We start from the raw sequence: 14,546 nt of genomic DNA, 5'->3' as shown, positions 1-14,546 counted from the left end.
AGATATTCTGTATTTGATCTGAACCAATTTTGCAACTTATATAAAAATACACTTATTCCTTTCACTATTAATACTTTTGCCTCAGATAAAATACCCAGGAGCCGATATGGATATCACTTTATCTGCCCCATCATTTTGCCGTCAAATCAGTCCAGAGGAATTTGAATACCAGAGAGCATATGGCTCTCAGGAACCTCTGGCAGCTTTGCTGGAGGAAGTCATAACAGATGCCACACTTTCCAGCAAAGAGAAGAAGAAAAAACTGAAGCAGGTAAAAAGGATATTCTTTAGAAGCCATTTCTTCTGCCTGCTGTTCTTAATATTGTTTTTTATTTTTATTCTCTATTTTAATGGATTTCATATTAATCTTATCTTCTGAGATGTAGCAGTTTCAAAAGTATATTATTCAATTCATATATTTCAGAAGTCTCATGGATGTACGCAGTTGTGGTCAGTTTCCCACATCTTTTTCTCCAATGTAGATATTTTACCATTATTGCGCTCTTCATTTATGGAGCCGCTCTTTGTTATTTGTCCTTTGTTTGGGTATGTGGATGGCTAGTGGAGCAATTACTTTAAATTCAGAGAAGCTTTCAAATGAGGACAGATTCCTCTTGATTTTTTCTGAAAGGCAAATTACATTGAATTTGCAGAAATAAGATGTGTAAAATTGAAGAGGCTTTGGTTTTAGATAGCCAGTATCAAATTGGTTTCTTGCCTCAGGCATCCCTGAAAGTGTTTAGTTCCTGCTAGGCAACACAGCTTTGGGTTTCATTGAAGAGTTTTCATTTTTAACTCAAAATAGATTTACTTTGACCATTCTTAAAGTATTGACTCAAGATTAAGGGAATGGTTTTTATTTTTCAAGACTGATTCCTGCAAGCTTGATTCCTGATCATACCGTACATATGGGATTATACACAGAGCACCAGAGTTCTAGACTCCCAATCGTATTTTTCTCAGTAATTTTGGAGAAGAGTTCAGTGTTGAGGATCAAAGGAAAAGCATATTGCCTCTCTTTAAGCTTTTCATAAAGTAATATATACTGGAACGTTTTCACTTCCATTTGAGCAGAAGCAGGTGGGGCTGAGTTGGAGAAGCAGGGAGATCGTGAAATGTAATTGGGCCAAAATTTTCTTGAACTGTATAGAACATAAGTTATTTTCAAGTCAGAATTACTTGTGAATATTTTTAAAGTCTATTTATAGTTAGCAAGCAGGGGAAATTTTAAGAAATATGACCGAAATGAGTTTGTTTGAAGATTGGATCAAATTAAAGTTGAATTAGATCTATAGCAAGTGGAATCAAATGATCTCACAAAAAGAAATGGATTTGTGTTGGAGTGAATTTAATTATGATTTGTCATCATCTTATTCTCTTTTCTGATGGAGAGCAATAAACATTAAAACAAAATAAAGACAGCCTAGTATGGAATCAGATCAGAAACTCTTTAATTTTAAAATTAGATCACCTACTTTTATTGGTTCTTATCTGGTTTTTTTTTTTTTTTCTTACCTGGTTTTTTGACTCATCTTGAGTCTTTTTTTTTTTTTTTCAGTTTCAAAAATCCTATCCTGAAGTCTACCAAGAACGATTTCCTACACCAGAAAGTGAAGCACTTCTGTTTCCAGAGAAACCGAAACCCAAACCACAGCTGCTAATGTGGGCACTAAAAAACCCTTTCCAACCATTTCAAAGAACTAGAAGTTTTCGGATGTAGTACGTCCATAGCTGTTAGAGATCTCTGTTGTTGTTGCCTCGAGCAGATGGGTGGTTAGAGGACTATGGCGGTGGAAGAAAGAAGAGCAGACAATAGAGACTACTGAAATATAAAGTGAATGGACTTCTAAAAATGTTGAGCCATTATCAGTATTTTTGTAAAGCTCAGTGCTATTTTTAAAAGTGTAAAAATCAGTTAAAATTTAGACAAATATATAGTGTTAATGTTAACGTGTTTATAATTGTTACAAAATTTAAGGGTATTTTTATTTTTTTATTTGTTGTTTTTCATGGTGTTAATAAAATAATTGTGTGTACATTTTAGTTACTGATGTCTTTGTTATAACATGTCTTAAAAATAGTGTATATACTTGAATAAGAAAGACACTGGGTACTGTTACTGTGATGCTATTGATGTCATAGCTTAATAGTTGTGATTTCTCTGTGTAAAATCTGGTTTTCAATGTCGCACAAAAATTCTTAATGTCCTATATTATGATGGCTGTGTCTTCTATTGTGGATTCGTTGGATGTTATGACAGATATAACTAAAGCTGGTTCTTTAATAACATATATATTAGCTGGTGTTTACCTCTAAGTGGAGTAGATTTTCATTTTCCTGCAGTGGTGTGATTTCAGTCTTGGCTGAAAACGGAGAATTGAACTGAATAAACTTTTTGGTCCCCTTACACCTGTAATTGTAAGTCAGATCTTTGTTATTTCATGAAAAACACAAATGGGTTAAGGAAAATGAGACTACTTCCTTTATATTTCCCCCAGCTTCCTCATCCTTTTGAAAGTAAATGGAATGTAAATAAATACTGTTTTTTGTTTTTTTATATTTTATGTGGTTCTGCTTTGGCCTTTATTTAGGTTAGTTGTAGAACATCCTCAAATGCTAAACATCATTATCTTTGCCAGTGTTCTCACATCAGTCACTTATTTCTATGATAAGTGACATTTAGGTTTTTGTACTAACCTTAAGGAGGTGCTTTGTCCATTTCTTTTGCTTTGCTTTGCCCTTTTGCAAATAATGGTACACTTAGATTATGGAGCATCTGGAAGCTTTCTTTATAAGCAATTACCCTAAATCTTAAGCGTAACAGTCAGTAGTTGGCTTGTTCTGCCCTTTGGACTGAATTTTCCTTGCCATTGTGATCTGACCCTGTTCTTTTGTAGCAGATGCTTCCTACATTTGATTCAGATTTTGTTTACTTAAAAATGGATAAAAGTATTCCTATTGATTTGGGTACCACCTTTCCTTCCAAATATATAAAGTAATGGGAGATTTTTAGTGTTTCAATATTTGTTTTCAGACCTTGGAATAATGTCTAGAGCAAAGAATAAGTCTACTTCTGCTTTCTTTGCTCTCCAATGCAGAATGTACTTTCCAGAGTCTCCTCTCCTATTGAATATCTTTAGAAATATATGCAACTGTTTTTTTATTCCCTTAAGATTACATTTTTTAAAAAGATTTATTTATTTATTTTAGAGAGAGAGCACGGGGTGGGAGGGGCAGAGGGCGAGGGAGAGAGAGAATCTCCGGCAGACTCCCGGCTGTGCGAGGAGCCTGATGTGGGGCCTGATCCCACTACCCTGAGATCATGACCTGAGCCAAAATCAAGAGTCAGATGCTTTACCAATTGAGCTACCCAGGTACCCCAAGATTACTTTAAAGAAAAAAGTATAATTTACTAAAACATCACCACTACTTAAGTATGAAATTGCTGAGTGGATAATACCAGTCTTTCAAAGTGGTTGTACAGTGAACTCCCATTGGCAGTGTGAGTTCTTTTTGCTTAATGTTCTCACCAAAAGTTGCTATTGTCAGTTTGAATTGTCATCAGTGAGGTGGGTGTATAATTGTATCTCATTACGGTTTTACTTTGATTTATTAATATGGCTAAAGATGAAGACTTTTTCCATATTTTTTTTACTTTTTCCACTTCTAGTTAAATTTAAACATCAGCTTGTCAAGCTTCATGTGTGCATGCGCACATACACACACACACACGGAGTTGGGATTTTGATTTGGATTGTATTGAATTTATAAATCAATTTGGAAAGAATTGCTATCTTTACAATATTAAGTCTTCCAGTTGAAGAACATGGTTTCTCTCTCCATTTATTTAGAATAAATGAGAGAAAAAAAAATTCTCTGTAAAGTCTTGTAAATCTTTTGTTAGGTATGTTCCTAGATATTTGATACTTTTTAAAAAACGTAAGTATCAAAATTCTCAAATAGTCACAGAAGTAAAGATAGTAGTACCCATCCCTAACTTCAGTAATTATTATTCAACTGATAAATACCTTGATGTTTGATCATACTGTAAATGGGGTTATTTCAAAATTTCTACTTTCTGTTTCTTGCTCATATATAGCATAAAACTGATTTTTGTGCACTGATTTTTATACCCAACCTCCTTGCTAGACTTTCCTATTAATTCTAAGTGTCCAGTGTGATTTTTTTGGATTTGCTACACTTACTACATAATAAGCAAACAATGACAGTTTTTTGTTTTTCATTTCTGTGGTTGACAGCATTTAAAATGTCCCCAGTGATCCCTGCCTCTTGGTATTTGTCCCAGTGTGTAATCTTTCCTTGAGTGTGAGTTGGATCTAGTGAGATATTTCTAACAAACAATATGGCAAAACGATAGGATATCTCCTTTGAGATTAGATCACAAAAAGGCTCTGGTTTCCATCTTGCTTGCCGTCTCCCTCTCTCTCTCCCAGGCCTGCTCTGAGGAAAGCCAGCCGCCCTGTGTGAGCTGCCCTACGGAGAGGCCCCTCAGGCAAGAAACTCCTGTCTGCCTACTAGCTAGTGAGGATACGAGGCCTGCCAGCAGCTGTATGATCTTGGAAGTGGATATTCTGAGGCCTGCCCGCCGCCACGTGAGTGATCTTGGAAGCACATTCTCTCAGTCAAGCCTTGAGGTGAAGGCAGCCTTAGCTGACACCTTGACGGCAGCCTGGGACAGGCCCTGAGCCAAAGGACTCAGCTAAGCTGTGCCTGGATTCCAGAGCCACAGAAACCGTGAGGTGGTAAATATTGGTTGTTTCTAGCCACTTAGTTTTGGGGTAATTTGTTACGACGCGATAGATGCAATACACTTAATTCTTATTCCCTCCCTTACTCCCTCCTTCCCTTCGTCCCTCCTTTTATCCTTCCCTCCGTCATTTTTTTAAATTATTATAAAATGTCACTATCTCTGGTAATGCATTTGTTTGCAGTCTTTTCATTTTGTTATATTTTAGTTGTGTCCCTTATAAACAGCATATGGTTGGATTAATTATTTTTTTAAGATGCCAGCATGACAATTTTTGTTTCTAACTGTAATGTTTAGACAAATTATATCTAATATAATTACTCTATATTTAGATACAAATATTTATCGATGTTTTATAGCTCTTTGTCTCCACTTCCTTGACTTAGAATTTTACAAATCATTTCATGTTTTCTCCTACTAATTTGAAACTAAACACTGTTTCTAATCTTCCTTTTGGGTCCTTGAAAATTACATCTTATATACTAATTTATCAAAGTTTAAAGTTAGTAAATACATTTTACCCTCCTCTCAGACTGTTCAGGGACCTTAAAGCACTAATAACACTCCCCCCCCCAAAACAGATAATGTTCTGTGATGTATTTTAATTTCATTGTTTTTAAACCTCATACTATGTTGTTTTTATATGTAACCCTTGTTTATTAGACTTACCCATATTTTACCACGTTTTTCCTTCTTCTGAGAGTACATTCTTTAGAATTTATCTTCGGTGTGTGCTGGTTTTTGTCTGAAAACTTTTTAATTTGGCCCTTACTCTTTTTTTTAAAAATAGCTTTATTGAAATGTAATTCACATACTATAAAATAACCCATTTAAAGTATATAATTCTGTGGCTTTTGGTAGGTTACAATTTTAATTTTTTAAGTTGTGATTAAATATATATAAAAAAATTTGCATTTTAATCATTTTTAAGTGTATAATTCTGTATAAAGAACACCTTCATTCTCTACAGATATTTCTGCTATTTATAGAATTCCAGGTGGAGGGTTATTGTATTTCAGTACATTGTAGGTATTCCTTTGTTAGCTGGCTTCCTTTGTTACCTCTTTGTAGATAACATGTCATGTTTTGGCAGGCTGCTTTTTAAGATTTTCTCTTTGTCTTTGGTGGTCTGTGGTTTACAATGACATACCTAGTTTATATAATATACTCTTTAAATGATCATTCTGCTTGGTATTTGTGGGGCTTCTTAAAAAAGAGGATCAAGGTCTTTTACCATTTTATTTTTTAAAAAATATTTATTTATTTTAGTGAGAAAAAAATGCAGGTGAGGGAGAGAGAGAGTGAGAGGATCTCAAGCAGACACCCCACTGAGCAGGGAGCCGAAGGTGGGGCTTGATCTCATGACCCTGAGACCACGACCCTGAGATCATGACCTGAGCCGAAATCAAGAGTCAGAAGCTTAACCAACTGAGCCACCTAGGTGCCTCTCTTTTACCATTTTAAATACTGCCTTTGTCATAATCTCTCCTCTGCTTATGATTCTTAAACATATTTTAGAGCTTTTCACCTATCCTCTCTCTTAATCTTTCACGTACCTTCCATATTTTTGCCTTCCTATGCTGCATTCTAGATAATTTCTTTACTCTGTCTTCCATTTCAGCACATCTCTCTTCAGGTGTGTTTAGTCTCCTGTTAAATTGGAATTTATTTTGGAATTTACATCCAGTTTACAGCTCAGGAAACCGAGAGTCAGGTTGAGTAACTTCCTCAAGATCCCCCAGCTTGTGAACAGCATAGTCAACGACGACAACCTGCTCTGTGGGGCTGCACAGCCCGGCTCCAGACTCTCACTGAGCACTGCTTTATCATGTTTATGAGCACTGGGTGGATATTTATGTAGAAGCGTGCACATTATTTTTCGGTTTATACTTTCTAAAACTTAAGCGCTCAAATTTCTTTTTGATTTGTAGTGTTTTCTTTGTTCTAACCTAGCTTTGCCAAATTCATTTCCACTGTTTCTCTGGTCATTTTCTATGAATATCTGCTGAAAATTTTTCACTGAATTTCCTGCGTATTTCCACAAATACTGCAACAGTGCTGAAACCAGAGTATTTCTTAGAAGCTCTGTGGTGCAATCAGGTATTTCTTTGTAGGTATGCCTTTTAAGGTATTATTATGTGCAATTGCTTTTGTTTTTAGGTCTGATGAGTAGAAAATGTCCTAGGGATTGTCATTAATCTGAGAGACTATGATAAGGAATTATCAAATGAGTGTTCCATACAGAAAATTTGAGGGTTCTACAGCACATTTCAAGGTTGAGTGTATCTCGGGTATAAACAGAGTAATGGGATTCAGCCATTCTTCATTCTGATTTCTCATGCATCTTTGTATTCCTCTATCTGCCTTCAGGGAAGTCATAGCTGGGCTCTAGCAAACATAGTAGATGTATCTGTCATGACTTAGCATTTGTGTTACCCAGGAGCTTGATTCTGATTCCCATACCCAGAAGAGAGTTTCTGTACATTTTTATAGGAAATATAACTTAAAAAGAGTCAGTATTTGTGAACCGTTGATGGTCAAGAAGAGGATACTGAATGTTTCTATATTTAGAATGTCACAAAATCTTCTGTCATGATTGAAAGAGAAATCAATTAAAATGGTTCTTTACTATATGGGTGTGGCTGAATCTTTATTATTTTTACCTTTACCCTGAAGAACAAAACCTGGCAAATGTTAAAGTCCTGGAGGTAAAGTAAGAGTGTTCTTACCTACTAAATCAGTATTAAGAGGCAATTCAACTGTATGTCTATCCATCATCATAGTATTTGCCCAAATTTTAAGTGTTTACTTCAAAATGAGACACTGGAAATTCTGATTTTGTGATATTTGGAATCATTTTGCACTTGCATTTTCTTGCTAATGACACCATAACCTGCAAAAAAGTATAACATCTTGGGGCACCTGGCTGGCTCAGTCAGTTAGGTGGCTGCCTTTGGCTCAGGTCATAATCTCAGGGTCCTGGGATCGAGCCCCACATTGGGCTCCTTGCTCAGCAGGGAGTCTGCTTCTCCCTCTCCCTTAGCCCTTCCTCCTCCCCCTGCTCATGCTCACACTCTCTCTCAAATAAGTAAATAAAATCTTAAAAAAAAAAAAAGAACATAATGAGTAACTTCTGATGGATTTTTTTGTGTGTGTTTTAGTGTCTATGTAACCTCAATGTTTCAACTTCCAATTTGAGAAAATGAAATGGGGAAAATAATGGGACAACAGGGTACTAGCCCATTAAAAAATAAAAAATGTCACATGTTTAGTGCATATTTGTGTTGCTCTGTAAATTTCATAATTCAGTGAATCTAAGATTTAGTTTAAAAACCATTTACAGTTTTTGCAGTTCCATTGTGGAGAATTGTTAAGTGAATTGTTTGCTTCACTTGAGTATCTAGAATAAATTATAGTTTCCATAAATTGTCCCTGTCTCAAAACAAAAAATAATATATGTATTTGGCTGGGTGTATTCCTGTATAATACTTCGATTGGGGCTCTTCTATCAAAAACTGAGAACAGTACCCAGAGCCTTGTTTAGGGCATAAAACAGAAGTTATTCTCCCTGCTTCCAGCCTCCACAAATTTTCCTTCTTGTTGCCAGCATCTCTCTAATAGTAATAAGATGGTCTTCTTGAGTATTCTAGTAAAACACATAAAGCTTAATTTAAAAAAACTCAGAGGACTAAAAATCATTTTATTTTCATAAGAAATAAGTAAACTACAATTGATATTTAAGAATTGAAGTACCTTTGATCAGTGTAGGGTAACCCAACATGGGCATGAAGAGGTCTTTTGCTCACTGTTTCCACTAAGAACTTGTGCCCTGTGGAAGGGTTTTGGCAACAAACATTTCAGTGATAATTTACCAAGATAGCGGAATGGTTTGCTGTGAAAAATAGTTATGCCAGGATAAAATGCAGTCTCTGATTTTGAGAGCCTATGATTCCAGTTTATTTCTATTTACTGATGTATACGTTATCTATCTATCTATATATATTTTTAAAGATTTTATTTATTTATTTGAGAGAGAGAATGAGAGACAGAGAACATGAGAGGGAAGAGGGTCAGAGGGAGAAGCAGACTCCCTGCCGAGCAGGGAGCCCGATGCGGGACTCAATCCCGGGACTCCAGGATCATGACCTGAGCCGAAGGCAGTCGCTCAACCAACTGAGCCACCCAGGCGCCCTACGTTATCTATATTTTAAAAAAATTCGGTGTGTTTTAGCAAAATCACATCATGCAAAAGATGTTTTGAAGATGAGAAGCGTGTGGCTGAACGTTTCTTCACATGAGATCTTAAGACAGACCATAAAATGAGGCATAAAGGAAAAGAACAGCAGAAATGAGCCTTCTTGCTTACTGATTCTGCTTATTTTTTCATTAAACATAGGATTTTGCCCATATGCAAGTTTGTCCTAAAGATTCTAATCTTAAAAAAGCTTTCTGACTTAGAAACCAACAACAAGACAGAAGAAAGAGAAATTAAGGAGTCGATCCCATTTACAATTGCACCCAAAACCATAAGATACCTAGGAATAAATCTAACCAAAAAATTTAAGACTTTTCTAAAGGGAATGTATAAGGTGGTCAAATCTGATTGGATAATACTGCTTCAGTGTTTAACTCTTAATAATTACCTGAAGCAATAATTAACATTTAAAATATACACTGACATCATTTGTAAATTTCTTTAAACTTTCTACTCATCAAAATGCCAAGTATAATTAGCCACAATTACTGCTTAAAGATGATGAAGGCTTTGATTTCAGGAAGTTCCTCACTCTTCTTTTCACAGAGAATTGAATTCAGTGATCTGTTAAGGCCCTAGGAGGGGTCTGGTTTAGGCCGACTCTTCAAAAGTCATGACCCATCTAACAAGGACAGATGATCCCAGGAGGGGCAGTCTTGTGTTGGTAATGATTGTACCATAAGGGAAAAACTAGAGATTTTATTTAAAAGTTCTGTATATTTTATATAATTAGTAAGCCATTAATTGTGGAAATAAGAAGCTTGAAAATTGATCATCTTTATTGTGACAGAAGTAACTGTGGGTAATATTCTGGCTCCTGTATGAGCACATTTTTCTCCAAAGCCCCACAGGGCTCTATTGCTTGCTAAGCACTCTTCAAAAGTGGGCAATAAATGGTAAAAATGAGCAGTTATATACATGCAGCAGCAGATAACTTGGGTTAAATGTCAGGTTATTAGATTTTAAGGTGAAAAAAATTGCCTGCGAAATTCATTTTGAGGAAAAAACCACAGAGGTAGGATAATTTTGTGCAAGTCAGCCCCTTGCCTCAGCTACTTTTCCTGCAATGTGGCAAGAACTGCCTGCTCTCTTTCCTTAGAATAAATCTTGTTTTACTCCTATTCCTCAGACTCATTTTTTGATCTCTAAACCAAGCCCTTTATAGTAAGTGTGGAAATCGCATCTGGGGTAAAACATGAGTTTACCAATGATGTTTTTGGAGTTGACCGTATCAGCACTGTATAAGCAGTCCCATAAGCAGAGCCCAGGAAACAGCTTAGAGGTCACTGCGAAGATGAGTGACTTTATCTGAGGCGAGCCACCTGTTAGAGAAAATAAACATATGCAAGGAGACTGAAGGTGGTGGAGGGAACACTGTGTTAGCAACTGCAGTGGAGGGGAGAGCTTGGGGAGGCTTTCCTCTCCCTCCCCCGAAAGAAACATGACTAAGGAAACACTGTAATTGCTTTGCAAATGTCACCTCTAGGCAAGACTCTTCCTCCCTTCTTTCCAACTAAATTAGTACCCAAAGGTCCTTCCCACTAGGATGTATAACACCAATATTGGTTAGACATCAGAATATGTGGGTTTTCAACTGTAGCTCTACCAGTAAGCAGTTGGGCAGTCACATGCTCTCTGGGTTTTGGTTTCCGCAGTAAAGGGACGGGATTGGATTTCAAGGGTCACAAACTCCAATGTCTTCTGGGGACGGGAAGATATTAGAAGTTGCTAGGAGTGAAAGGGCCAGTGGAGGGTTGGAGTATGCGAGTCCTACACCAGAGTATTTGAAACAAAAACAAAATGTCAAATGCCAGTGATGGCCAAAAAAATACGATGTGCAGAGATGACAAAATTTGCATTAGGTGAGCTGTAAGGTCGCTTCTGGTCCTGGTGTTTGGTGATTTTTTTTTTTTTTAACCTTTTCCCACGCTTGGTCCTTTATTGCCTTGTGCTTATTTTCCTCTATCTGTCTCTTGAGCTCTTCTCCTTTTGTTCTGAATAGAACATATGTCAGCACACTCAGTTCTGTATGAAAATAGAAGAAAACCTGTCAGGGTAAGTTTAAAGTCAATGCTAATGCATCATGAATTGCTTTTTTCCGAAAGAAATTCTATCCTCATCCTCAGGCTTGTTGTAAATGCGTCTAACTTGAACTGCCATTTGCCTCTGTTTATATTATTATGCTGGTTGGTTTCATCCACAATAGTGAACAGAACATTTTTCTCCATTAGTGTCAGTGCTTGCGTGTTATATGTTTGCACCTGTCATCACAGTTGTTGATAAAATATTGAAGAATTTTGGGGAGTCATCGTGCCAACCTAAATTGCTAGACCCAACCTTCAGTCTCCTTGCATATGTTTATTTTCTCTAACAGGTGGCTTTTTACCTATGTTGTCTTGTTGGTGAAAGCAAAACCAACAGTACTTTTTCATTTCTGGAGCACTTCATGCAGGGCTCACTCCTACATTTTCGGACATAATCTTTTCAAATCCCAGAGGGCACACAGATGCAGACGAGGCAACAGGTCCGGAGAGGTCCTCGGTCAAAAAGCACAACTTCAACTCTGCTCTTCTCTTTGATGATCCAGTAGTCTCCCCTTTCACCACACTAAATCCTATCCCTGTCAGGGGAGGTAGGTGGGCTTGATCCAAGCCAGTCTCCGCAAAAGGGTGCTTTGTGTGTGTGGGGTTCCCTTTATCCTCTATCTGTGCCCCTTCATTTTCACTGGGGTCCTTTTCTCTTCACCCCCCCACCTCAGCTGTGCTCATGGGTCTCTCAAGCATTGGTTTTGTCTGAGCTGCCTTTTAGGAGCTGGCGGAACAGCCCAGTGTCTGTGTGGTATTGTGCGCTCACTTCAGGGTCACCGCCATGATGCTGACCTTTGCCCTCAACATATCTCCCCTGCGCATCAGTTCTAGAAAGACTAGTTAGCTATCCAAATAGTTAGAGCTCTGTCAGTTATTCTTTGTTTGGCTTTGCTTTGTTTTTTTGTTGGTTGGTTTGTTTTTTAGATCCTTAATATGCCAGGTCCTCGGCTGGGCAATGATGGAGGAATACAGCGGGCTCGAACTCCAAAGGCATCTAGTCCAGGGGGGATAATGCACCCGCCTACAGGTCAGTGCAGACGATGACCTAGGCGCCAGGGAGCCCTGTGCAGGGCACAGAGGAGAGGAAAGTGATTTTTCCAGGGCAGTGGGAGGCAGAGGGAAGATGTCACTGAGGAGCCCTGAGGAACATGTCCACCGGGAGGAAGGCCAGGCAAAAGACATTTCCTTCAGCGGGACCGGCGTGAAAGAAGGCTGCAGAGCCAGGGAGAAGTGATTTGTCATTCCCTAGAGTCCATGTAATACTAGTATTTGCATAAAGAGTCTTGGATGGCTTTATCTCAAGGAGTGGGTCTAAGGGGATTCCATGATGTGTAGCAGCGCAGGTGGGGGAATTATTTTAAGTGAGGACTTTTATGGCATCTCTCAGGTAACATCTGCAAGGTGGCTTCCTCTTCTGCATACTCCAGCCCCATACATCCAGACCCTGTGCTCTTGGGAATTTGCTTGTGAATCCGGTTTAGGTTGCAGCTGCATCATGGTCTCTCCTTCCAAGTATTCGCAGGGCACGCCTGTGTTCATTTGTCCTGGTGCTTTTACAAAGGCTGCAAAAAATCATTGGTATCGACAAGTGTTCCTTGTGCTTTATTTAGAAGAGCGATCCTTTTATTTGCCCATTTCTATTTTCCCTTAAACAACCTGATATATTCCGTGCCTCCGGGTCTATACCGTTCCATTTCATAACATTTAATGAATGTTAGAACTGGCTCCGCAAATGCATTGCCTTAATCTCGTTGCCTGCAGTGTGATGCTTTTAATATTTTCTCCACATGTGAACTCAGTGTTTTCCTTTAGCTTTTCTTTAATTTCCATGTGGTTAATCCCCTTCTACTGCAGGGAGTCTGGATATTTATAGATTTCTTCCTTTCACTCTGTCTTCAATAATTTTCTTTTTACATTCAGTGAACATATCCATCACAATAAATGTTCCTTCCCCTATTTGTATTTACTTGCATTTATATAAACCAGACTCCCTTTTCATATCATTATTAATGTTTGTTGCAGTTTTCAGTAGCTTGGGAAGCTGGCTATTAGAGGTGGCACAGAGCTTCAAGTTGTCCTGTTAGAGATCAAATGACTCATGTCATGGTGCCTGGTTTCAAATTTTATCATTAAGTCAAAGCCAAAGTTATGTAGTTTTTTTTTTAATTGACTCAATATAAAATGAGAGGATTAAATAAGCATCTCTAAATTATTCCTCATTTCATTAAAATGTTCTTGACTTGACAGCCCTTTTATGCATGGAAAGATGCAAAGTATTCCCAATTAACAGGGTTGAATATTTTCATAATCAAAAGCCCAATTTTGTAAACTTTTATAGCCCCTTGTAGATATTAGTAGGGATTGAGTTATAAGCAGTTAATGTTAGTAATACTTAGATGCGATGCCTTTCTGGTAGCTCAATTTTTTTTAAATGGACTATAGAATGATATAGTTTGAAAACTCATTTAGATGCTTCAGATATAGACTTCTAATATAAGCTAATTTTTTTTCTATCACTATGCATGTCATCAGTTTATAGATGGTAAGAAAGCATGTAATTGACAGGGCTCATATTGCTGTTCTTTAGGCAGAAATAAACTGGGTCTAGACATAATCAAACTTCTATAGCTTGTGTGGTTTTCTCAGAAAACATCTTGCAGAGTAGTGTGCCTCTGAGAACCTCCTGGAGCAGTCATTCCGCTGGAGGACTGAACCCTGTGCTCTCCTATCACTAACTATTTTGACTGGTCAGCAGCTTCTTCAGATACGAGATGCATTTCCATGATTTCCCTTGTTAGATGCCTTTTCATTTCTTAACTGCATTTTGGGAGCGCTTAAATATTTGTTTCAAAACCCTACATCTTTGTTACATTTTTCTGTAGTAAATGTGGAATGTTAGAAATGGAGAAAATATTTATTTTGGTTGATTCTAGTTCTCATTTCAATGTTTTACTTCTGTAGCTTTTTTTGGGTATCTCCAATATAATTAAGTGATCAGCTGATTTTTAGGATTTCAGGATTCATTCATCCCTACTACCATATAATAGCTAAGAAACACATTTTCTTCCTTCACATTTCAGCATCTCTGAAACTAGGATGCATCTTTCAGCTGATGGTGTGTCACTGTTGAACTGGCAGCGTTTAAAAATGTTTAGAGGTGGAAAAATTGATGGTGTCCTAGATTTTATAAAACATGGCATTTTATTTCTCTCTCCTTTTTAAACCACTTTATCAAGTGGTGATTGACCTACAAAAAAAGATACCTTTCTAACGTATACAAGTTTATGGGTTTGGAGATAAGTATACTTTCATGAAAATCAGCACCACATCTATGCCATAAACATCTATCACCTGCCCTCTTTAGTGTGTGTGTGTGTGTGTGTGTGTGTGTGTAAGAACACTTAACATAAGATCTACCCTCTTAGCAAGTATTTAA

At 37.4% G+C, this 14,546-nt stretch overlaps 1 protein-coding gene across 3 annotated transcripts in view; it reads left to right on the top strand.

Moving 5' to 3' along the window:
* Positions 1-5,013, top strand: part of DEPDC1B (DEP domain containing 1B) — an 86,107-nt gene extending 81,094 nt beyond the window's left edge. Inside the window, exons 10-11 of one of the 3 annotated variants that reach the window (XM_035014477.1) lie at positions 86-271; positions 1,559-2,407. In XM_035014477.1, coding sequence (XP_034870368.1) covers positions 86-271; positions 1,559-1,720 — 348 coding nt within the window. In that variant the 3' untranslated portion in view covers positions 1,721-2,407. Of the gene's footprint in view, positions 1-85; positions 272-1,558; positions 2,408-4,454 lie in introns of those variants that run through there. The other 2 variants (XM_035014478.1, XM_035014480.1) reach the window with 2 other exon arrangements.
* The last annotated feature ends 9,533 nt before the right edge of the window (positions 5,014-14,546 follow it).

Source organism: Mirounga leonina, unplaced genomic scaffold, assembly GCF_011800145.1.
Source record: "Mirounga leonina isolate KUSES-001 unplaced genomic scaffold, KU_Mleo_1.0 Mir_168, whole genome shotgun sequence".
Lineage (NCBI taxonomy): Eukaryota > Metazoa > Chordata > Mammalia > Carnivora > Phocidae > Mirounga > Mirounga leonina.
The sequence above is the reverse complement of the archived record's forward strand: the minus strand, read 5'-3'. Positions and strand labels throughout refer to the sequence as shown.